Here is a 23,438-nt window from a genome sequence, read left to right as displayed (position 1 = left end):
TATGCATAGATCTAACTATGTTGTTGTTGTTGGTTTGTTGTTTAACGCTGCACTCAGCAATATTCCAGCTACATGACGGCGGTCTGTAAAATAATTGAGTCTGGACCAGACAATCCAGTGATTGACATCGTGAGCATCGCTCCACGCAATCGGGATTCGATGAATCTAATTATCAACCCCACATAGGTACAATGTGTGAAGCCCATTCGGAGTATCCACATTTTTTTAATTCCACTTCCCTCAAATACTTTAAATTTGGAATCAATAACATATGGTGTCCCAAAACTCAAAGGACCTGCTTGAGTTTTTGCAATCTGAGAAAAGAACCCAGTCCTGTCTTACCCTCATACGCTGACAATTTATTTTTACTTTTAAACTTGTTAAAACTTTAATAACGACCAAGATGCCTGTTCAAATAGCAAACAGTTCTACTTGCCGTATTTTAACAACAAACAATAAATACAGAACTGTACAATCCCCCCGTGGTGCTAAATATTTGATGATTTGATATAGGTGCACAGGCCATAAGTTCCAGTTACGCATTGAATGCAATGGAAAACTTTAAGTCACTCACTCACTCAATCACGCCATTATTTACGGACAGCAGTTCAAGTAAGAATGAACATGGTAGGCCTTTATTGTGTTGGTCCATCCAATTTAAAGCCCATTAGTCCTACAATCTCGCATTTACTTTTGGGAACATATTCTAGGAATATTGCTACATACCATCCATTCGTATACTTAGAAATGTGGATATTCGAATGACTTCGCTGAGAACATAAGAGCCCTGATTATCGAAGTTTCACTGCAAATGTTTTTGCTCATATTTCATTTTTAACGCAAAAAGTTTGAGTTTGGTTGAACTGGATGTTGTTGGGGTTTTTTAAATACTGGTACGTTAGGCCATTTAGAACTCAGATTAGAATATGTTCCACATTATCTATTGCTTGTCGTTAGAGGCTGTTCAACTAGATCGGTCATGTTCCCTTACTTTCGTTGAACTAAACACCAGAAACTAGCACATCGGTGTAAAGGGGAATGACAAAAAGCCCCAATGACCAAACATCATAAACAGTTGTAGACAGACATAAGGATAACACCAATTTATGATTCTCACGGGGCCGTGTTATGTTATAACAACAAGGTCCGGCATTCTTGTAACTCGTGACATATTTCTTACCGTTTATTCTGTAAATAAAACAACCTATAATGATTCGAACGATAGCAAAGATGATACCGTGAAACCGCCTTCCATCAACCAAGAACAAATTAGGTAAGCCATTCCCTTTAGAAATGTTCTGACAAAGGGCTGGGAGTCCAACTGATACTGTGGCGTGTTGACTGGTCGTGCAATACTCTGTTAACCCCTTTAAGGCACGTCAATTCTTCAAGCATCGTGAATCCAACTGTCCTTTCGGACACTCTTTCTGGCGTAGCCCGAAGAAGTCCAGCAACATAAACATCATTACAACAACTTCCGGGTAACATGTTTACAGCAGATTGTCTCCCTCGCCCTCCGTATCGTCCCCCGAGGACAGCATGCTAGAGCTGTCTCGAACATCGGCGCTCCAATCTGTAAAATAGAATAAGTCATCCCTTATGAGATAGTGGATGATGGCTTGAAGCGTTAAGGATGTAGCAAACTGCAGTACCATACCGAAATGTCAGAATGATGAAATCTGATGGGCCAAAGTGATCTTTATAAAATACAATAAATACCGCCTTGGAGTGAAATAAATTTAAATCCCGTATACCCCGCCACGAGCAAGTCAGGCAGCACGGTAATTTCTGAGAGGCGGAATAAATCCCTTATACCACGCCTCGAAGCAAAAAGCGTCACGCTTTTTCCGAGTCAATGAATGTCACGTGGCCTGGCACAAGTTAACCTCAGCTCAAACGAACAGCTGTTTTCTATTAATTTTGAATTTGTTTTAATTCTTATACAATGTCATATTAACACATGTCGTAAGATAAATTCGTTGTAGCAGGATCACTCGGAGTACATGTGACTTTATGAATAAAACCTTACGCGAGACGCATAAAACCCCAATGTAGCCTCGTGATACTGCTACAACTTATATTTATCTTGTTAATGCAAAACAACTCTTAATTGATCCTGGCTCAGGTTTCAGATGCAATATGGTACAACGTGTGATTTCTGGTATTGGTGTCGACTGCCATGGTAATACTGTAGAACTCATAAAGCGGCGTTAGAACGTAAAACTATTCAATCAAGTTTTCGTACCTTAAAGAGATGATATGAAAGACATGAAGATAAACCAGATGTTGGTGTCGTTACATAGCCTTGGCAGCCTATCATTATAAATGACATCACGTTTATTAGTCAACAGTCACCATAGCACAAATGAGTTAATGGCATACATGGATACAGTAGATAGGATAACCTCGTGTGCCATTTTCCTCTCATTGAATGACTTTAATGAAAGTGTTCGTTATAGACAACGATGATGTTGAAGTGGAAAGTGGGAGTATGAAACTGTAAAGTGTCCACATGTGCGTGTTCGTTTTGTTTGAAGTAGCATTTCTCCTGTAAACAGGGGACATATCAAGTATACATCATTATGGCAAAAGCATGTCAGTCAATGACGTCATTATCTGTTTTAGTATAGTTTTAAGGATTTTAAACGCCAAGTAATGCCATATATATATGCAAGTGTCACCTGCCGCTATTTAATTAATGCATCATTATAATATAGTAATAATATTTAACCTCGCATGATTGCTGTCTGAGTGTTGAACTTTTATTGCGTATGAGAAATGGTTAATTTTTGGAACACGATTGGAAATGGCAGACTTAAAAGCTGCTATCGAATGTGAATGTTCATTTATATGTATAATTGTTTCTGCATATGTGGAAAGTATTTTTTTAATTGAATGCTTTTTATTATGCCATGTTCCGTTTTCCGACTTATCGGGATTTGCCAATTACAACCATATTGGCACTTTGAGTAATGATTTGTGTTGAATGGTAGGGGTGGCACTTTGGGATCGTCCATTTAATATTTGTCTTTGGCTGGGATTTTTGTAAAAAACAGAATACGTTTTCGGTCATTGTTTCAAAACACCAACTTTAATTTACACTGTAAAAGGAGGATTTGAACAATTTCCTATCTTTACACGACACATATATTTTCAAGATGTCCAGCGAACAATGTATTTTACGGAGTTTTAATAAATAACTGAGGCCAATTTTTCATTTTCTCTTAACAAATTGTATTTCCAAAAGAACTCAAGGCTAAAATGACCGGAAGGTGTGTGTCATTGTACCCATCTGCGTTAATGGTTGCTTATGCTGACATCACATTCCTCACTACAGCGCCAAACAACATTCACTTTGAATATGAATAATAACTTATGTAATCCCACTAAATATATAAACCTGGGTTTGTGTTACAAGAGAATTTGATTCATCAGTTTATATATAATGCGTAAACATTTATTTATTTATCTGGAATATGTTTTCGCGTGGCATTCACTCATATCTTTTGTTGAGGAGACGAATGATTATGGGCGGTGGTAACACACGAGTCTTCGGGATCTCGATCCATTGAAAGTTCTGATGTGATAGCATTGATTTTACGGGCGTTTCGTGCTGTGGATGATTAGCATCAATACTTGGAACTTGTACTAAGAGGAGAATACCATTGAAACGATGTACGTTGATCGGGAATACTGCCTTAAATTTGAGAGAACGATTTCTGTTTTACCCGATTCTATCACAAGGCTGATGAATTAGTTTATGGTTGCAAATGCGTGAATTGACACGGGATCGTCTCATTTAAAGCAACTTACAGGTGTAATTCGTTAATTTATTCGTTAATTCGTTCAATGAGCAAATAAAGAGAACAGTTAATCGTGGTTAACCTTCAGCTCGAGTGCGATTGAAGCGTTACATCAAGATGTGTTTGGAGCGTGATTTGGTGGCTACCAAATTTCAAATTGGTGTTTATTTGTGAACCTGTTTACAAAACTGTCCAATATTAACAAGGTCAAAGTAAACGTGAAAAGGCTAGAACTGTTCCGACTGGTGGTCAAGTTGGATATTAGCTGAATTAGTCAGATTAGAGATCACATATATATATATATGTTTCTATGAGATGTAGTACTAGATGATACATTAAACAAAATGTTATGGATCTGAACCAGTTTGTAGAAATGCTATACGTGTATAAAAACCTATTAAGTTTCATGATTTGCTGAATAGGTCCCTATTAAACTGACCAAAGGGTACGTGACATCGTCAAACTGGACTGAGACTTGATGGGTTTGAGACTGAGACCTGAGATATTGATGGATCTGAATTCAACTTTAAACATTACATACTTGACATTACATACTTGTGAGTTCATAAAAGCTGTTACATATTTTGAGGGAGCTGTTATTTCTTGTGGTAGTATTACCAGCCAATTTAATAACCGAATAGAGTATAGGATCCATTTGTGTCCTGGTACCCATCGGCACGTGTGTAAAATAAGACTGGACCCAAACTTGGCTTGGTTTGGCTGTTGCAATTTTACGACGCTTCTCCAGTCAGACGAGTATATGAATATTGAAGGCCACGACACTAACCACGAATGTGATGTCAAGGTTGGTTTTCCAACGCAGAATATTAATATTTTCAACCAAGACCGGTAGGAAGTGTTACACTAATTTATTAACCGTCTCTGTACACCAATTATATTGGCTCCATCATTCTATTTCCGTCTTGCTTGTTGTTTTGACACAGACGTCCATCCATGGTACGACCCAGAATATGTAGAGGGCGTCAAGGAAACTGATAAATACAAAATTCTTTGGAATAGGCCCGTATACAGCCTCACGCCTATCCAGGTCAACAAACCTGATCTTCTCATTTTTGATAAATCCAATGAAACATTTACATTATTGAATTTAATTTTCTGTCCCTTTGGACATTTATGTGCTTGACAAGATTCAGGGAAAACATGGCAAATATGCGGGCCTCGTTTTCGAAATGTCCGACTCCCCATTGTTCTCGCTGCCTTAGGTTTGGTACCTCCTAATCTGTTGACTGACATTGGGAGAGTACCCGGTTTGCTGTCAGGAATACAGCCCTTCTAACAATCTGGGTAATGCAGAAGGCTGCAGTGTTGGGGAGTCTTCAAATTCACCGAAAAGTTCTGGGTGGGTTCGACTAGGCAGCGCTTTCTGAAAGAAGTCCCATTCGCTGTCTGAGCTTCACGTAGAGGGGGTAATTAAGGGCCCTGAGCTGATGAGGAGCCTACCCAGCAAGGCTTGATCACCCAAACATTCTTTGCTGATTTTTCTATTTTAATCTGTACATAAAAATAATAATACATGCATCGACTGTGACCCATCTTCCCGAGGCAAGAGAGTTAACTGACTTTAAAAGTCCAGTTTCCACCCTTGCCGAACTAGGCTGGAATTCCTTGGCTCGATCGTAGCTCCACCAATGGCTATTACGAGTTATGTCCTTTCTATGCCTCTCCTATTGACCAATCAGATTCAACCTCTCGTATCACTTGCATTTGCTTCAAACAAAACGGTGGCGTCCAGTCAAGACGATCTGATTGATAATCAAGAGCTATATTGTGATAAAACGAGTCTTACATCGCGAAGTGCATCAAATCACGTGAGCACCTTGATTAAAAGCATGAAAAGATTTAGAAAATATCTGTTGACATCGAGTTAACGTTAGCGGTGCACATGCTCTGCAAATCCTGCAGTCGACCGAAATCTGCATGACACTTTACAAACCGGATTTCGATTTCGATGCGCGTTTTTGATTGGACTATGCATAGACTCGTTATTCCAGCCAAAATGTAATTCCATAATACCAGCCTAGTTCGGCAAGGGTGGAAACTGGACTTTTATAGTCAGTTATCTCCCTTGCCTCGGGAAGATGACTGTGACCAGACACTGCATAATAAGTCGCACGGTGAGGTGAGGTGAAATTGGGTTTAACGTCGCGTCCAAGATTATTGCACTTATATAGCGACGTGCATGCACGTGTATGTGTGTGTGTGGCTGCTTGTACTAGTCCGGACTGATGCCGATTTATAGTGCTAGCTCACTGAGATACCATGCCGCAGTTTAACATGAATACCCCACTCAGACACAGTATACTGACTCCGAGCCGACCAGTTCTTGTTTAAGCCCCTTAATGCCGAGCGCCAGACAGGGTAACAACAAGTACAATCTTTTAACGTCTTTTTGTATGACGCGGCCCGGGATCGAACCCTGGACCTTCCGCTCTCCGGGCGGACGCTCTACCACAAGACCACGGAGGCGGTCAAGTCGCACGGGGATCAACAACACGTGCACGTGAGACCTCATCGAAGCAAGTCGTCAAAGCAGCAGCATGCACGTCTGACGACGAGTCAATGTATTGGAGGGCAGTAGATGATGGTGATGAAGACTTCTGCGTTAGGTTTGGAGATCCACTTACAGAAGATCGAAGATATTGATATTTTCAAAGGGAACTCAAGAACGAGTGGATGGAGGGCGTCGTTATAAGTTTGAAGGGGTGACGGTTCTCATCATCCTATTTGGGATAACCTGGCTTTGCATTGTATATATTTAAAAGAAGATTGTTTGTTATGGGAGCAACTAAAACTGCTACTGCTATAAAATATTTCTTAATTGAAAACAGAAGGCTTGAGGGTTCTTGTTACCCCCTCCATTGCATTATATGGTATGCTTATAGGATAAAGGCTCAGCTCTTAAATGTGACGTGAAATGTGGTTTAGATTATTGCAATTGTATTAAGATGTGCATGTTAGTGTGTGTGTGTGTGTGTGTGTGTGTGTGTGTGTGTGTGTGTGTGTGTGTGTGTGTGTGTGTGTGTGTGTGTGTGTGTGTCTGCTTGTACTAGTCCGGACTCATGCCGGTATTATAGTGCTAGTCCAGTGAGATACCATACCGCAGTTGAACAAAGATATCTTACTCAGACTAAGTAGACATGAACTCCGAGCCAAATACTCTTTGTTTTACCCCATTAATGCAGAGCGCCAGGCAGGGTAACGACAAGTACCATCTTTTAACGTCTCTTGGTATGACGCGTCCGGAAATAATGACAACTCTGAAGGAAACCGCAACAGCCAAATAATTTCAAGTCAGTGTTGATAAGAGGCGTGCCAGCTAGCATTCTGGTGGATTTTGTCTGAATACAATGATATCTTTGTTCGATGCAGTATATAGTGAGGGTTTGATTACGTCATAAGTAGGCTTCTTGCAAATTTAGTTCACAGCGAGACATAAATGGCTACTGTATGATTACCGATAAAGTGCCATGCCAAATTAACAATATTGGACGCAGTATTGGCTTTCCTTGTGTATGGCTTGAAAGCGCCTAGTTGCTGCGATTGCCTTTAGAGCGGTTAGTTTTTCTACCACTAATACCAGGCACAGAACAGATTCTCTTCACCGTGCGCTCTAATTATGTAATGTGGCCAACAACATTATCACAGCACTATCGATCGGTTTTTGGCCTTTTCCATGGATAAAAATAGAAAGCCTCCTTTTCAGGATTCTGAGCACTAAAACGAAAACATGCATGTCTCAGCAGCACATTCCTTTTGAATTATTATGTAATGTAAAGAGATAAAAATCAACAGAATGACCAGCGACGATAAGATGTTCCCCATATTTTATGTTGTAAGCTACCTTGAGAAAGAAACCAGTACATGAAAATCCAACTGGGTATTACACATGCATTATTTTCAGTCCCGTTAATTTCCAATAACATGGTTGTCAGAGGACGTGGATTGTTTTATGCATCTGTACACGTAAGACCTCTAAAGAATGTATAATTTTATAATGATGATGTACTGTTGAAAGGCTAAATTGTTTTGGTCCATGCAGGTAGCAAAGGTACTGTAAGTCCCCATGGTCCCCAGTGTTGTGATCTACCTTCGGTGGCTGGCGATTTATAGCCCGTTTTTATCATGTAATTGTAATGTATAGTTGTTGTTTTTTATGATTCCATACTAGTTTTATATCTTTTTCTGTGATAAATCTAGTGTTTTTACTATCCTTCGTTGGCAGGTTTGTATTATAAGTTTAATAGTATTTATTATATCAAACCCTTGATAGTCACGATATGGCTGAAATATTGCCGATGTGACTTAAGATTTTAACTCACTCACTCACACTAAATTGTTTTGTTAAATGAAAAGAACATGGCTCTCTTTCTCTTCAGATAATTCCAGAGACACACGCATTTAATTCTCATCAGTTATCCTCCTCACCTGAAGGGATAGATTATGAACTTCGAGATATCCGGATATGCGAGAAACACGCACAGAACCGATATTATCTAAAACAAATCCCATCGGTAACATATTAAGAGTAAAATACTGTAGGGAATAGCCATATGCAGATATGATGGTTCGACTAATCGCGTGGTCTATGTCATACGAACTAAGTTCAGCTTGACCTGTGTATGTCAGCGGTAATGTCCGTCCAATGGTTTTCTCGTCGACCAGGAAGACAAATACTGCAATACTGCGAATTCTAAATGCATTGCGTTTGTTGACAGTCGCGCAAGGTTGTGTTGTATTTACTCAGTCTTTCTCGCCAGAGCCAGTGCATGTGAAGTGTGGTATGTGTTGATGACGAAGATGTCATTTGATGAGTGGTGTGTGTTGATGATGTCGATGCTGTTTGATGCATGTTTGAGTGTCGATGGAGATATACTGTCTGACGCGTGTTGTGTGTTGATGATGCTACTGTTTGATGATGACGAAGATTCTTAAAAGTTACAAGGAAGTGGAGAGAGAGAGAGAGAGAGAGAGAGAGAGAGAGAGAGAGAGAGAGAGAGAGAGAGAGAGAGAGAGAGTTGGGTTCAGCGCCAATTGGATCGGTAGTTAAGTTATCTCCCGGCATGTCAGTTTAATGTGGGGAGAAGCCCAAAATGGTACAGATCGTAGAGGATTACCAATGTTGTACAAACCTAGAGTACGGGTAAATAGTATATACTTCAGAGTGAAAGTCTGAGTTTTCTGAAGTTGAGAAAAGTGATATTTCATTGCAGTGAACATGACACCAGATATTTCACTTCAGTGAACATAACACTTTGACAGAACAACTGTCAAACAAGAGTTAACTCCCCTTAAATTGTCTCCCTTTATCGCAAGTGTCCAGCCCGTACACAAACTGTTGACGTCCTTTTTAAGTTAGTTTCACATTAACAAGGCAAAATAATGAAAGATGGCCATTTATGGAGTTCATATCGCTTCAGGCTGTTTGTTAATATTCTCTCGAAAATGTTTCGTTATAAACTGTAAATTTCTCATTTGACTCGTCAATCGAAACTGGCATTTGACTCTCAAAGCGGCATGTTTGTTACTTGGCCAGCGTGTATTCTTTCGCCTCCAACAGCGGTCTTCAAGTTTTGAAGAATATTTTTTTGTTAAAGTTGATTTTGCATATAATCATATCTTAATATTTTTTTGTACTTTGATTTATATTGTTTAAGATTTTGCAAACGCGAAACTACGTTTAAAGTCGCCCTATGTGTTAGGTAGGGAGAATTTACATTTCAAGATTTTACAATTTTAATGAAACCATTTTCCGGTAGACTAATACACAAAAAGTATATAATAAAAAGGATATTCCATGTGTCGAGAGAGCCATTAGTGATGTCATTTGATTGTGACGTCATGGTATCTACATTTACGATATCTACATTGTAGATATCGCTTGATCTCACCAAAGCGATGTCTCCTGTGGGAGCCATTTTTGGATGATAAATCATGTTTCTCTCATCTTGAAACGGGGAAAAAAGGACTACTGATAATATCTTCTTTCCCCCGTCACTCGATGAGAGAAACATGATATTTCACTCGACACATGAAATATCCTCTATACATTGTGCTGACAAATTAAGGGTTATGATCAAAAGGCGAATTCGGGATTCGAACCTTGTACCACGACATTACTGCTATCTTTCCACAACGAATAATCGAGGGAAGAATATAACGTGAATGGCGGATCAAAATAATATGATAACAGCTCTTAATTATCATAGAAAGTATCGTGCACAAACAGTGTCATTATGTAAAAATGTAGATTGCCAATATGTTTCACCGTGGTAACAACAGAAAACTCATCCTGTCGGTATGGGGATCAGCTATGGTATCTGGTCTTACCACATTCGCTGTCTGTGACTTGGAAATCAGAATCGTCGGTGTCGTCGTCCGTGATGCCGGTGGCGCTGTTGACGCTTGTTAGCGACGTCCTTCTCTCCAAATGTAGAATGTTCAATAGTTTCAATGGACCTTTACCTACAACATAAAAGTGCGTGGTTCATTTGGGTTAGTAATGTTGACTGTCGGTCTTCACATAACAGCGTAAATTGTGGACTCCGTCAAGCCAGAAATCCGTCTTTTCTGACGTCTACAAATATACAGAGATTTATTACATTACCTACTAACACCGTTTAGTTAATCCCGAAATGTGTTTATCCTGACTGGGCACGGTAGCGATCCCAAGAACCTATCAATATGTATTAATTTAATATTTACAGCTGTAGAATATATAAAACAGAAAGAATATGATACATTCACGTCTAGTATTAAGAACTCATGTGCATACGCTTATTTTTTATCTCCTTTTTAAATAATAAATCTTCAATGCAAAATAATACCAAGCCTTGATTATCCGCCGAAACAGATTCTTTTCTTAAAGGGGAAGTGTACACGCAAAAATCACTTTCTTTCTTATTTTAAACAAAACGGAATTTTAGAATTAGTTAGTATCAGTGTTTGAAAATATACACTCATTTTTCTCACAGTCAATGTAGCGAGCTCACAATAAGAGTGAAAATGTCATGCCGTTATGAGGCCTCGTTTTCCGAGCTAAACAGGCCTGAGTTATCCCCCTTAGATTATGACGTAATTGGTGCCAATTTAACTGGGTCCCTGTCTTGTCACAACGCAAAAGATATCAAGAACCAGTTTATGGTGAGACAACATGGCATCCGATACCTTGCCTGGTCCGAAGAAGTTCCCTTGACCCTTCAAGAAATCGCAAAACCATACGATTTTGAACCAAAACGAGCAAGCTTCGCGGTATGGAAACGATGAAAATCAAGTGGAAACAAGAGAAGACCCACATCACCTAATTTGTCACCCGACATCGACTCCACATCTACACAATTAGGCCTACCAGTGACAACGTGGTAAGAATAACACTTTGATGTGTGTATACCTAAATTACCTATATGCTCATTATTACGTTTTTAGAAGCGGAAATGTCATATTCTAAGAGATTTTTGTCACGCCTGGTGACCCGCATGCTTCGTCAGCAGGCCTATTCATCCTGTCCCACCCTGTTACGACCCTATCGCCGGTATCGGCATTGTCGTCAATCTGAGTTTGTCTGTATTGGGTGTAACTATTCCCACCACCTATAGGCTACAGATCAATGCTACTTGCCAATATCAAGAAACAAATACGATCTGTCGCCAAACGTTGTCTCAACAAGATTACACAATAGCTGATGACGAGACCATATGCTTAGAGTAACACGAAAATGGGGTACGTCCCAGTACGTTTCTAAAGTCGGTTGCCGAGTGGTAACGTACTGGGGGAAAAAGATATTCTCTTTGATTTTTTCCCATCCGAGTTCAAAATACCTGCCATATTTATTGATAAATAATTGGATGTCGTACTTCACACTTCACACCGTCCCCATTTGAAAGTGAAAAGATAGATCACTCAATTGATTTGTTTAGTGTTTGAAACCAGTTACTGCAGTAGGCCTACATTATCTTATTCTATTTAATAGATAATTGGTTATTGGTTTGTTCTGACAACCATTCATAGAAAATGCATTGCAACTTTGCAGAGAAACTATTTATCATCTATTATGGGGCCAGATTTTTTAAAAAAATGTTTAGAAACTATAAATAAGAAGAAATATCTAATATATAATTAATTATTAAAAACAGTGGGTTGTTTAACTGAGTGGACCAGATATATGTAAAATGTTTACAAAAAGCTCATTTACTGTCACAAAAAATACATATAAATTATCTAAGAAACCATAAGTAAAACTTGTTGAATATTAGTGAAAAATATTTGAAATTGTAAATCTTTGTTTGGAAATTTGGACCTCCCAACCTGACCTTTTGAGCAAAACATCTGTAACAACCACCCCCTAAAATGCAAATGAAATATGCAATCATTTTTTTATATGAGTGAGTGAGTAGGGTTTTACCCCGCTTTTAGCAATATTCCAGCAATATCACAACGAAAAGGGCTTCACATGTTGTGCCCATGTGGGGAATCAAACTTGGGTCTTCAGTGTGATGATCGAACGCTTTCACCACAAGGCTACCCCACAACCCTTTTTTATATTAACACTTGAAATAAAGTTTAGAAAACATATAATATGATTTACTTTCATCAATTTATTTTATTATGCATTTTAAGATCTCTCATGCACAACAAACAAATCTGACAAGTAAAATAAGAGATTTGAGTACCATAAATGTTTATTTGCCAGCAAGTTGTGAAAGCATATGTAACTTGTAAGGTTATTAAATTACATCAGTGATATTGAAACATGCCCACAATATTTCAAGAAGTATTCAAACCTACAGTAATAAACACATCATGTCAACATGATAGAACTATAAACTGTTTTGGTATTTATTGAATTATTAACATGTAATAAAAATTATGCATATATCATCAATACAAGTTACTTCTTATATAAGCATCCCTCCAGATTTAATGACAAAAATATATATGTAAATGGTATGATATCTTTTTGTAATGTTGTGCATAGCTTGACTTATAAAAGACACTTTTTCATTTCAGAATCTATCTACAACTCATAAACAAGAGGTTCACTTTGGGGATTTGCAGAAATAGTTGAAGAATCAGAGAAAAGTTATTCCATCTTGTGTTGTCGAGGTGATTCATGAAAGATTTCCATCTGATGTATGTAATGTTTTTCTCTATGCTCATTAAAATAAACTTTTTTCATTGAAATCTTGTTTTATGGTCTCTGACAACAATCAGCCTTTGCTGCTTCATTTGATAAGTTTCTGTAATACAGGATGGCTGATGCTGGATCAGGTAGTTTTGGGCAAGGGCGAGGGCCGGGGAAAAGACTGAAGAAAATATCACAAGCACTGGCTAAATGCTCAGTGGCAACTTGTTAGTGCACTGGTTGACTATTTCAAAAGTACAGCTCTCTTGTTGTCTGAAGCACTGTACCTCACAAGACACTCTAATATTTTATGACTTGTAACTCTGCATGAAAATAAACACAATTTGCACTCAATGAAAATGGATCTCAACACCAGGGATTCCTTGTGGTCTGGTTGGGCAGGATACTCTCACCTTTCGCGAACACCTGGTATTATCACTATTTGATAGCGATTCATTAACACTTGCTCAGGATTTAGTCAGAATCGTACCATCAACTGTTTTTACAGAGATTTCATATGAATATGGAAAGGGTTTTGTCGCATTTATACTCTTCAATATCATTGTGGGACCTGAAAAATATAAAAATAATTTAAACATAAATTTGTCAAAATAATATGTACACTGACTAAATAATTGTAAAAGAAGGTGGTAATAATCTTCAGCAGTGTCAGGCATGTCACTGGGTGCCTGAAGACAAATATCATCAGTTAACTGTGTACAAATTGTATCAGATCTAACCTGTTATATGTCATTCACAGTATACTTTCATTTGTCATCCACACTACACTTTTACAAAAGACAACAATATAGAATATAATAGATACACAAAATAGTTCAATACAGAAATTATTTGCATATAGTATTTACATTGTGTGATTATTCATTGTCAAAATATTATTTTGTACCTCATACTGTGAAGCACGGTGTGCCATGCTTCTTGTGTACATTGGACAGCGACTTTACACCATGATGGACTGGGGACCTGTACTTTCTGGGCATTGGTGTCTGGCATGACTTGGCTCGAAACTTCATATTTGAAAGATACAACATAGAAACATTAACACTTTTGTCATCTATATCGCACTATCACAAAATATAAAATGGTAACTTGATTTTTTTCATGTATAAATGTGCTATAAATTGTATATGTGTGTAAATTGCATTGAACATGAAATTTGAATATTTTAGGTGGTAGGTGGGCAATGATTTTGGATAGTGACTGGATATTTTGTCAGCTACAAACCTGCAAAACCAGATATCTTTTTAAATAAAAAATATATAAAGCCTCAATATAAAAAATAAACATGTTGCAACAATGTAATTTTGCGGATTTTTGCTTCAACAGTCTGAATCAAAATTATTGTACATGATTATTTAAAGATTAGGTACACACACAAACACACACAGAATTTCAATGAGTTTATATAATTTATAATTTGTTTTCCTGTGTTATTATAAAGTTTATTAATTACCGAAATGAGATGATCTGTGTTAATTCCAGACGGGAATGGCTGTAAAACTAAAACATTACGTAATACAACTTACTCCATCAACAGGAGTTTAAATTGCTGCATACTGCAACGATCAGCTGATCAGGGGTATCGACATAACCATGCAGGAAGTGAACATGTGAACGAGACAACATCGCGGATGTTCATGATTGTCAAGTGAAACAAATATCACCCTACCCCTGCTAAAATACATTACTTAAATACTACTGTGGTTAGAATAAACTAACACAGCAAACTTACCTGATCGAGTTACTTCAACTTTACGGCGTTTGTTTACAAAAACATCCCAGTCAGGGTTTTGATGAGAGTGCTGTCCCTTTGGCCCGTTTCCATATAAGGATCGTACACCATCCGCTTCCGATCAGTTTCAGCACAGGACCAGATGTAACTAATAATAGTAACAAAAACGGCCTTCGGCCTCTTCTATAATTTTTTGGCTAGTTTTTTTAATTGTTATTATTAGTTACATATGGTCCTGTGGTTTCAGAACCAGCAGGTATCTAAACTCTCACGGAAGACGACAGCAACTCAGCAAGAGCCAATATGCGCAACACAAATGAACGAATAAGCGCAATTCATACAACGGACCCTTCCAACCATAATCGCGAATCTTACAGTATGTTATCAGTGCATTGTTGTCTTCACAGTCGCGATTTTGGAAAACGAAATAATTTTAGAGTAATTGTGCTTAGCGTTGTATCTTGGACAGCTCGGCACCGAACAAAACAATAGCTAGGCTGCGCATCTGAGAAGATAGAACCACACACCTACATACACCACGTGAAACGCGTCTAATAAAGTCTTATGACGTCATTCCTTTATCAATTGGCACCAATGACGTCATATTGCAAGGGGCATAAGCCATGGTGTGTTTATTATGGAAATAGAACACTCTGTAAATGTGAAAAATATGAACCGATTTTATGAATAAAATAAATTTGATACGTGTGATATTTTAATTGTTTTGCCTCCGAAACTACTAGGTAAATACTTTTCATGATGAAAAAGTACAAGAAAAATAGGTTCATTTTCGTGTATACTTGCCCTTTAAATGGCAGTAGCTGTGAAGTTATATGAATGGAAAACTGAAAATCAGTGATGACGCCAGGTGTTCGCCTGTGGTTTGACGAAAAATTGTTCTGTTATGGTACAGTCCGTGTTATCGGGGTTTCACTGTACACAATGTTTCACCCGGATAGAGATAGGAGTATAAGTAACACTAAGGCTTGACGTTTATCTTTATTACACGTGACCCTGAATAAGGTCCAAACTATAAACATACATTGTACGTATACTAAGATAGATAAAACCTTTCTTCCTGGTGACATTTTCAAGAACTCATAATATAGTCACTGTTTATAACACGTGCGTTTGCGTCGTATAACTATTGCATTGTCATGTAATTAATATATACTTGGACACTTCCGGGTTCCGTCAAAAGCATACGGTGCAATAAACTATGTAGTTTTTGTCGAAATGTTTGCACACTGATAAGATGTGCAAACACAAGGGTGTGTCATACAATGCAGGCCTGAGATGTATCCATGTAATGCAGGCCAGCTACCAGAGAGAAGTCAACAGCTCTGAAAGTGAACGGGGCCTCTTGTATTTTTAACTGATGGCTTTTAGGAAGGGACATAACTTTTGAAGGTATGTTACATTTATAATAATAAAAAATTATATATTACGGTTGTAACGATTATGTGAATCGTGTTTGTTACCGAGCATTCGTCGATGCCCAACATGTAATCGGTAATTATATTTTACACCCTTTCTAAGGAAATCGATGAGACAAACATGGCGTCAGTACACTTGAAGACAGCATATGCTTCCATGACAACTAAACCGTCTGGATAGCAAAATGCAGGGGGATTGAGGTGATGTGAGGTGAAATGGGGTTTAACGCCGCGTCCAAGATTATTGCACTGTGTGTGTGTGTTTGTGTGGCTGCTTGTACTAGTCCGGACTGATGCCGATTTATAGTGCTAGCTCACTGAGATACCATGTCGCAGTTGACATGAATACCCCACTCAGACACAGTATACTGACTCCGAGCCGACCAGTCCTTGTTTTGGCCCCTTAATGCCGAGCGCCAGACAGGGTAACAACAATTACCATCTTTTAATGTCTTTTGGTATGACGCGGCCGGGAATCGAACCCCTGACCTTCCGCTTTCCGGGCGGACGCTCTACCACAAGACCACGGAGGCGGTCCGCAGGGGGAATGAACACAAGCGAAGCGGATATATAGCAATCCAAGTAAAATACAATAAATTCCATATGCTGAATACTTATTGTTATCAAATATAGCCCTATGATTATACAAAATGAAAAGTGCAAAATATGTTTTACTCTCATTTACATTTATACCTACATTTGTTTTATTATTTCATAAAACATCATCATTGATGTGTCTACACCACCTACTCAACGCTAAGTCTGAAAACTATGTAAACTAGTCCTACTTATTCCCAAAATTCCCATCACGCTCACTCCCCGAGAGCGTTGTCGAGCAAAATATGTTTCAGTTCTTGGCGCATCATTCATATCAGTGGGTTTACCACCCGTGAAGATCCGGGGTAGAATAGATTTTCAGCAACCCATGCGTGCCGTACAAGGTGACTATGCTTGTCGTAAGAGACGACTAACGGGATCGGTTGGTCAGGCACGCTGATTTCGTTGATGCATGTCATCGTATTCCAATTGCGTGGATCGATGCTCATGATGTCAATCACTGGATAGTCTTGTCCAGACTCGATTATTTACAGACCGCCGTCATATTGCTCGAATATCGCTAAGTGCGGCGTTAAACAACAAACAAATTAACAAACAGTTGTTTTACCAGCGTCTAACACCAAAAATGGGCTTCACACATTGTACCCATGTGGGAAATTCGAACCCAGGCTTCCTTCGTGAAGAGTGAACACTTTAACCACCAGGCTACCGCTTCACACATCATATCAATGTGGGGAATCGAACCCGGGGCTTTCTTCGCGAAGAGCGAACACTTAAACCACGAGGCTACCGCGTCACACGTTATATCCATGTTGGGAATCGAACCTGGGCTTTCTTCGCGAAGAGCGAACACTTAAACCACGAGGCTACCGCTTCACACGTTATATCAATGTGGGGAATCCAACCTGGGCTTTCTTCGCGAAGAGCGAACACTTAAACAACGAGGCTACCGCTTCACGCGTTATATCCATGTGGGGAATCCAACCTGGGCTTTCTTCGCGAAGAGCGAACACTTAAACCACGAGGCTACCGCTTCACACGTTATATCCATGTTTGGAATCGAACCTGGGCTCTCTTCGCGAAGAGCGAACACTTAAACCACGAGGCTACCGCTTCACACGTTATATCCATGTTGGGAATCGAACCTGGGCTTTCTTCGCGGAGAGCGAACACTTAAACCACGAGGCTACCGCTTCACATGTTATATCCATATGGGGAATCTAACCTGGGCTTTCTTCGCGAAGAGCGAACACTTAAACCACGAGGCTACCGCTTCACACGTTATATCCATGTGGGGAATCCAACCTGGTCTTTCTTCGCGAAGAGCGAACACTTAAACCACGAGACTACCGCTTCACAAGTTATATCCATATGGGGAATCGAGCCTGGGCTTTCTTCGCGAAGAGCGAACAGTTAAACCACGAGGCTACCGCTTCACACGTCATATCCATGTGGAGAATCGAACCTGGGCTTTCTTCGCGAAGAGCGAACACTTAACCACGAGGCTACCGCTTCACACGTTATATCCATATGGGGAATCGAACCTGGGCTTTCTTCGCGAAGAGCGAACACTTAAACCACGAGGCTACAGCTTCACACGTTATATCCATGTTTGGAATCGAACCTGGGCTTTCTTCGCGAAGAGCGAACACTTAAACCACGAGGCTACCGCTTCACACGTTATATCCATGTTGGGAATCGAACCTGGGCTTTCTTCGCGAAGAGCGAACACTTAAACCACGAGGCTACCGCTTCACATGTTATATCCATATGGGGAATCGAACCTGGGCTTTCTTCGCGAAGAGCGAACACTTAAACCACGAGGCTACCGCTTCACACGTTATATCCATGTGGGGAATCCAACCTGGTCTTTCTTCGCGAAGAGCGAACACTTAAACCACGAGACTACCGCTTCACAAGTTATATCCATATGGGGAATCGAGCCTGGGCTTTCTTCGCGAAGAGCGAACAGTTAAACCACGAGGCTACCGCTTCACACGTCATATCCATGTGGAGAATCGAACCTGGGCTTTCTTCGGGAAGAGCGAACACTTAACCACGAGGCTACCGCTTCACACGTTATATCCATATGGGGAATCGAACCTGGGCTTTCTTCGCGAAGAGCGAACACTTAAACCACGAGGCTACAGCTTCACACGTTATATCCATGTTTGGAATCGAACCTGGGCTCTCTTCGCGAAGAGCGAACACTTAAACCACGAGGCTACCGCTTCACACGTTATATCCATGTTGGGAATCGAACCTGGGCTTTCTTCGCGAAGAGCGAACACTTAAACCACGAGGCTACCGCTTCACACGTTATATCCATGTTGGGAATCCAACCTGGTCTTTCTTCGCGAAGAGCGAACACTTAAACCACGAGACTACCGCTTCACAAGTTATATCCATATGGGGAATCGAGCCTGGGCTTTCTTCGCGAAGAGCGAACAGTTAAACCACGAGGCTACCGCTTCACACGTCATATCCATGTGGAGAATCGAACCTGGGCTTTCTTCGCGAAGAGCGAACACTTAACCACGAGGCTACCGCTTCACACGTTATATCCATATGGGGAATCGAACCTGGGCTTTCTTCGCGAAGAGCGAACACTTAAACCACGAGGCTACAGCTTCACACGTTATATCCATGTTTGGAATCGAACCTGGGCTTTCTTCGCGAAGAGCGAACACTTAAACCACGAGGATACCGCGTGGCCCACTGCTTAATAGCACGCGGTTATGTTATCGTGTACTTAACGTTACATTCTTCACAGCGATAACAGTTGTGCATATCATTGTAACGTTCATATAAACTACGTGCGTTTCATTCGTTGTGTCACCCGCTGTGACTGGCGTTTGATAAGCTAGAATACGATAGCGACAACTTCTAGTCAATCAGCTGGTAACCACCACAGCGCACATGGGTTTACATGCATCGTTTCATTAATCAATAAATGTCAGGTTAGACAGTACTCATGTTGTTGTGTTTGCACAACGACGTAATCTATTGTACACAATAACTCAAGAGATCGAACATGCTGAATAACAATCAGGTGTGACCTATCGATCATGTCTGACCTGCCAATAATGCGCGACCTGTCTCTTATGTTTGTCCTGCCAAAAATGTGTGACCTCTCGATAGTGTGTGACCTGACTACATGTCTGACCTGTAAATTATGTGTGACCATCTGACGGGTTTAGATATAACTATAAGCGATGGACACCATTCCACAAGGCGACCATAGTTACAAATAGGGGTTATGGTCTTCGTGAACCAGTCTCCAGAACCAAGTGTAAAACATTAGCAGAATTGAGTGAGTGGGTGAGTGAGTATGGTTCTACGCCACTTTTAGCAATATTCCAACAATATCACGGCGGGAGAAATGGGCTTCACACATTTTACCCATGTGAGGAATCCAACCCGGGTTTTCGGCGTGACGAGCGAACGCTTTCACCACTTGGCTACCCCAACGTCCCATTCAGCAGAAATATACATGCAGGCTCCACCTAATATCAAATCATATGGAATATTTACACGCTTAGACATTCGTTTAAAGATGAAGATTAAAATAAAGACTTCACAGATAAAGATATAGAGAAATGGAGGAATAACATTTAGACACATATGAACAAAAAGGTTTATTTAAGTAATTTGCTTTACGTATCCGCCTTCCAAACATTTAAAACATGTGAATCAAAATTAAAATTAATAGTTTCTTGTCATATTTCATTTCAATCCAAACAAAATTTGCAGAAATTATTTCTGTGAAACCTTCACAGTATGTCATTAGAGGAGAGAGAAAATAATCCTCTGATTTGACTTTCATATTTTCTTGTTCACCGAAAATTGTTTTGAGATAACGTTAAAAAACGGTTTTTCTTAATAATTTGTTAAATCTACCATCGACGCACTTAGATGCGGGCGTCAACATGAACCATCATCAATCTACAGAAAAGCAGGGATGTCAAGGACGCCATAATAACAGTGAGCCATTGAGTAGGGTTTTACGCCAGCAATAATCACGGGGGAACACGCGATATGGGCTTCGCACATTGTACCCATGTGGGGAATCAAGCTGTGACCTTCGGTGTGACGAACGAATGCTTGAACCACGAAGCCACCCCGTCGCCTCTCGCATACTAATACGGCACTGGTGCTGGCTGTTGGTTATAGCTATCGCTTTTCATTACCTCGAACTCAGGTCCGATTCCTCACATGAATACGACGTGTGTAGTCATGGTGTCTCCGTTGTAACATTGCTCTAATATTGTGTGGAAAATGCTGGCTGGCTCACTCACTCCCTCACCCATCCCCTACTCACTCACTCACTCACTCACTCACTCACTCACTCACTCACTCACTCATTGTCGACAAGAACATTATCATTTCACATGATGACGCATGTTATTCTGAATACATGTGGATACATATCGGTAAAATATGATTCATTGATTTTCTGTGGTTCGTAATAGGAAATTAAATCCATTAACATTCAATATCCAACCCATTTAACTAATTAGTTATTTAATTATGGCACAAGATGAACATAAACAAGATGCTTTGATTTAAAGATATCCATACTGATTGTACCTCTACGTGGTAATGTTTACCTAACATTGTCAATACATTACCATACAATCTCCCCCGCTGTCGAACAGGCTGCACCGGTACGACCATCACGTCCTGGATCCCCGGGGACACGTTCTTGAGCGGCACCTGTTCCACCCTCACCCTGGCGCAGCGTCCCTCCCGCTGTAGACGTTTAAGAAGCCCCAGTCGACCGTTGTCTAGTGAGAAGTAGACACCACCCTTCTCCACCACCTGGAGACAGGCCTTCTCATCACACAGATCCATCGGCTGGACCTCTTGGGCGATGTCGGCGGTGTTGCGATTGACGTCGTCCTTGGTGCCGGCACATGGCATGTAGTGGATGTCGGCGGGTGACAGCAGCATCTCCCCACCACTGTCCGAGTTACGGTGATGGATTCTTGCGTCTGGGTCAGCCTAAATCAGTAACATGTGTTGGGATGGTTTGTCGGGGAAGAACATGTACACGGAGATCAATTATTACAAATAGGCATTTATGAAAGGACATGGACGATGTGCACAATGATAGCGGAAGTTGTACACAAAGGATATGATTCATCGCCGTCGTGTTTACAAAAGGATATCCTTCAGACATTGCAAATATCATTACAAATACCATCAACGTAATTGCACTTTGTGATCAAGTTAAAATCTCGAGTTTGCCACAATCGATATATCGATAAAACAAAATGATTACGGCACCTGATTGACAACTTCTTCCGACATGATGGTCCAGTCAATTCAGCGTCCTCGGTGTCGGGTAGTACGTTTGTACGGTAGTACGGCTAGTTCAAGGGGACGTGTTCATGGGACCTACACCGCTTGTCCACTGTTCCCATCTAGTCGGTAGCTAGCTGTTGCGCCCGGACCAGATGGGACTGCGAGATCTGATTGCCTTGAGCTTCTAGTTGCCGGAGGAATCGATCGGCAGCGATGTTGTATAGAACTGGGTCTGGTGAATCTCCAGGGTCTAACCTCATGTTATTGTTATGCAAGAAATGAATTGTGCATGCAGTACTGATGTGGTATTTTTTCAAGAAAATTCTTGTCGCAGACACCCTTAATTTCAACGAGACCCAGACCCGCTGAGAGAAAGCAGTGGTATTTAGCGGTTGTGCGGTACACTATCCCCAGACAAGACCAGGACTGCATTATAAACATGTGTGACTTGTCGAATCCACTCTATTGCGCTCCAGGGGATACATAGAATTGCTTATCCGGTCTAGGCTTGCAGACCTATATAGTTTACTCAATATAAACGCATTTTGCCGCTGTTATATTGAGTAAAATAAGGCCCGTTGCGTGTGCAAACACTGACACTGAAATCGACGTATTACTCTTATGTGTCTTAACATGAATACCATTGTATGAACGCTTATTGTCTGTTCACTTATTATGAGACCGCCTCCGTGGTCTAGTGGTAGAGCGTCCGCCCGGAGAGCGGAAGGTCAGGGGTTCGATCTCCGGCCGCGTCATATCAAAAGACGTTAAAAGATGGTACTTGTTGTTACCCTGTCTGGCGCTCGATATTAAGGGGCTAAAACAAGGACTGGTCGGCTCAGAGTCAGTATACTGTGTCTGAGTGGGGTATTCATGTTAAACTGCTGCATGGTATCTCAGTGAGCTAGCACTATAAATCGGCATCAGTCCGGACTAGTACAAGCAGCCACAGAAACACACACACGTACATGCACGTCGCTATATTAAGTGCAATAACCTTGGACGCGACGTTAAGCCCCATTTCACCTCACCTCACTTATTATGAATAGAAAACGGAATTATGGAATCCTTACAGCTATAATTAAAGCTTGTGGTATACTTGTTTTCATTTTTAATATCTGAGTCAACAAATGTGTTTTCCTCTTCTTGACCTGACACATCAACGTAAACTATTTAATATTTAGCGTCGCGTTTGCAAAATATATTCAAACGAATCACGATGATCAGAGTTATACAACTATGCATGTCGGACTAAACCATCACATGGTTCAAATAAATCAGGACTTTTGCTGTTAAATAAAAGCGACTAAAATACTTCCATAATCATAACAAATATCTGCTAGAAGAGAGCTCGGCGAGCTTCATGTCCAAATTCAGGAGGGTTGTTCATATTGCTGACTGGCCAAGGTACAAAATCAGTGCGAATCTCTGAACGGTGGGTC

The 23,438-nt window shown here is 40.3% G+C and overlaps 1 protein-coding gene and 2 long non-coding RNA genes across 3 annotated transcripts; 1 reads left to right on the top strand and 2 right to left on the bottom strand.

Moving 5' to 3' along the window:
- Nucleotides 1-1,170: 1,170 nt before the first annotated feature.
- On the bottom strand, nucleotides 1,171-22,299 carry LOC124141150. Its single transcript, XM_046509061.2, has 4 exons — nucleotides 21,979-22,299; nucleotides 21,321-21,693; nucleotides 10,152-10,286; nucleotides 1,171-1,573 (listed from the first exon to the last, which is right to left on the bottom strand). Exons 1-4 carry the CDS (start codon nucleotides 22,000-22,002, stop codon nucleotides 1,491-1,493), a joined length of 615 nt encoding a protein of 204 aa, XP_046365017.2. The 5' UTR covers nucleotides 22,003-22,299; the 3' UTR covers nucleotides 1,171-1,490.
- LOC125377974 lies at nucleotides 10,408-13,001 on the top strand. The gene is made up of 2 exons (XR_007219930.1): nucleotides 10,408-11,182; nucleotides 12,828-13,001. It is a non-coding gene; the product is annotated as an uncharacterized LOC125377974 (long non-coding RNA).
- LOC124119757 lies at nucleotides 12,485-16,353 on the bottom strand. Its single transcript, XR_007219931.1, has 3 exons — nucleotides 14,696-16,353; nucleotides 13,850-13,970; nucleotides 12,485-13,513 (listed from the first exon to the last, which is right to left on the bottom strand). It is a non-coding gene; the product is annotated as an uncharacterized LOC124119757 (long non-coding RNA).
- Nucleotides 22,300-23,438: the final 1,139 nt, after the last annotated feature.

The sequence above is a fragment of the Haliotis rufescens genome, unplaced genomic scaffold (genome assembly GCF_023055435.1).
Source record: "Haliotis rufescens isolate VD_foot unplaced genomic scaffold, xgHalRufe1.0.p SCAF_11, whole genome shotgun sequence".
Taxonomy (NCBI): Eukaryota; Metazoa; Mollusca; class Gastropoda; order Lepetellida; family Haliotidae; genus Haliotis; species Haliotis rufescens.
Note: the sequence above shows the minus strand (reverse complement) of the source record. Positions and strands in the feature narration are given on the sequence as shown.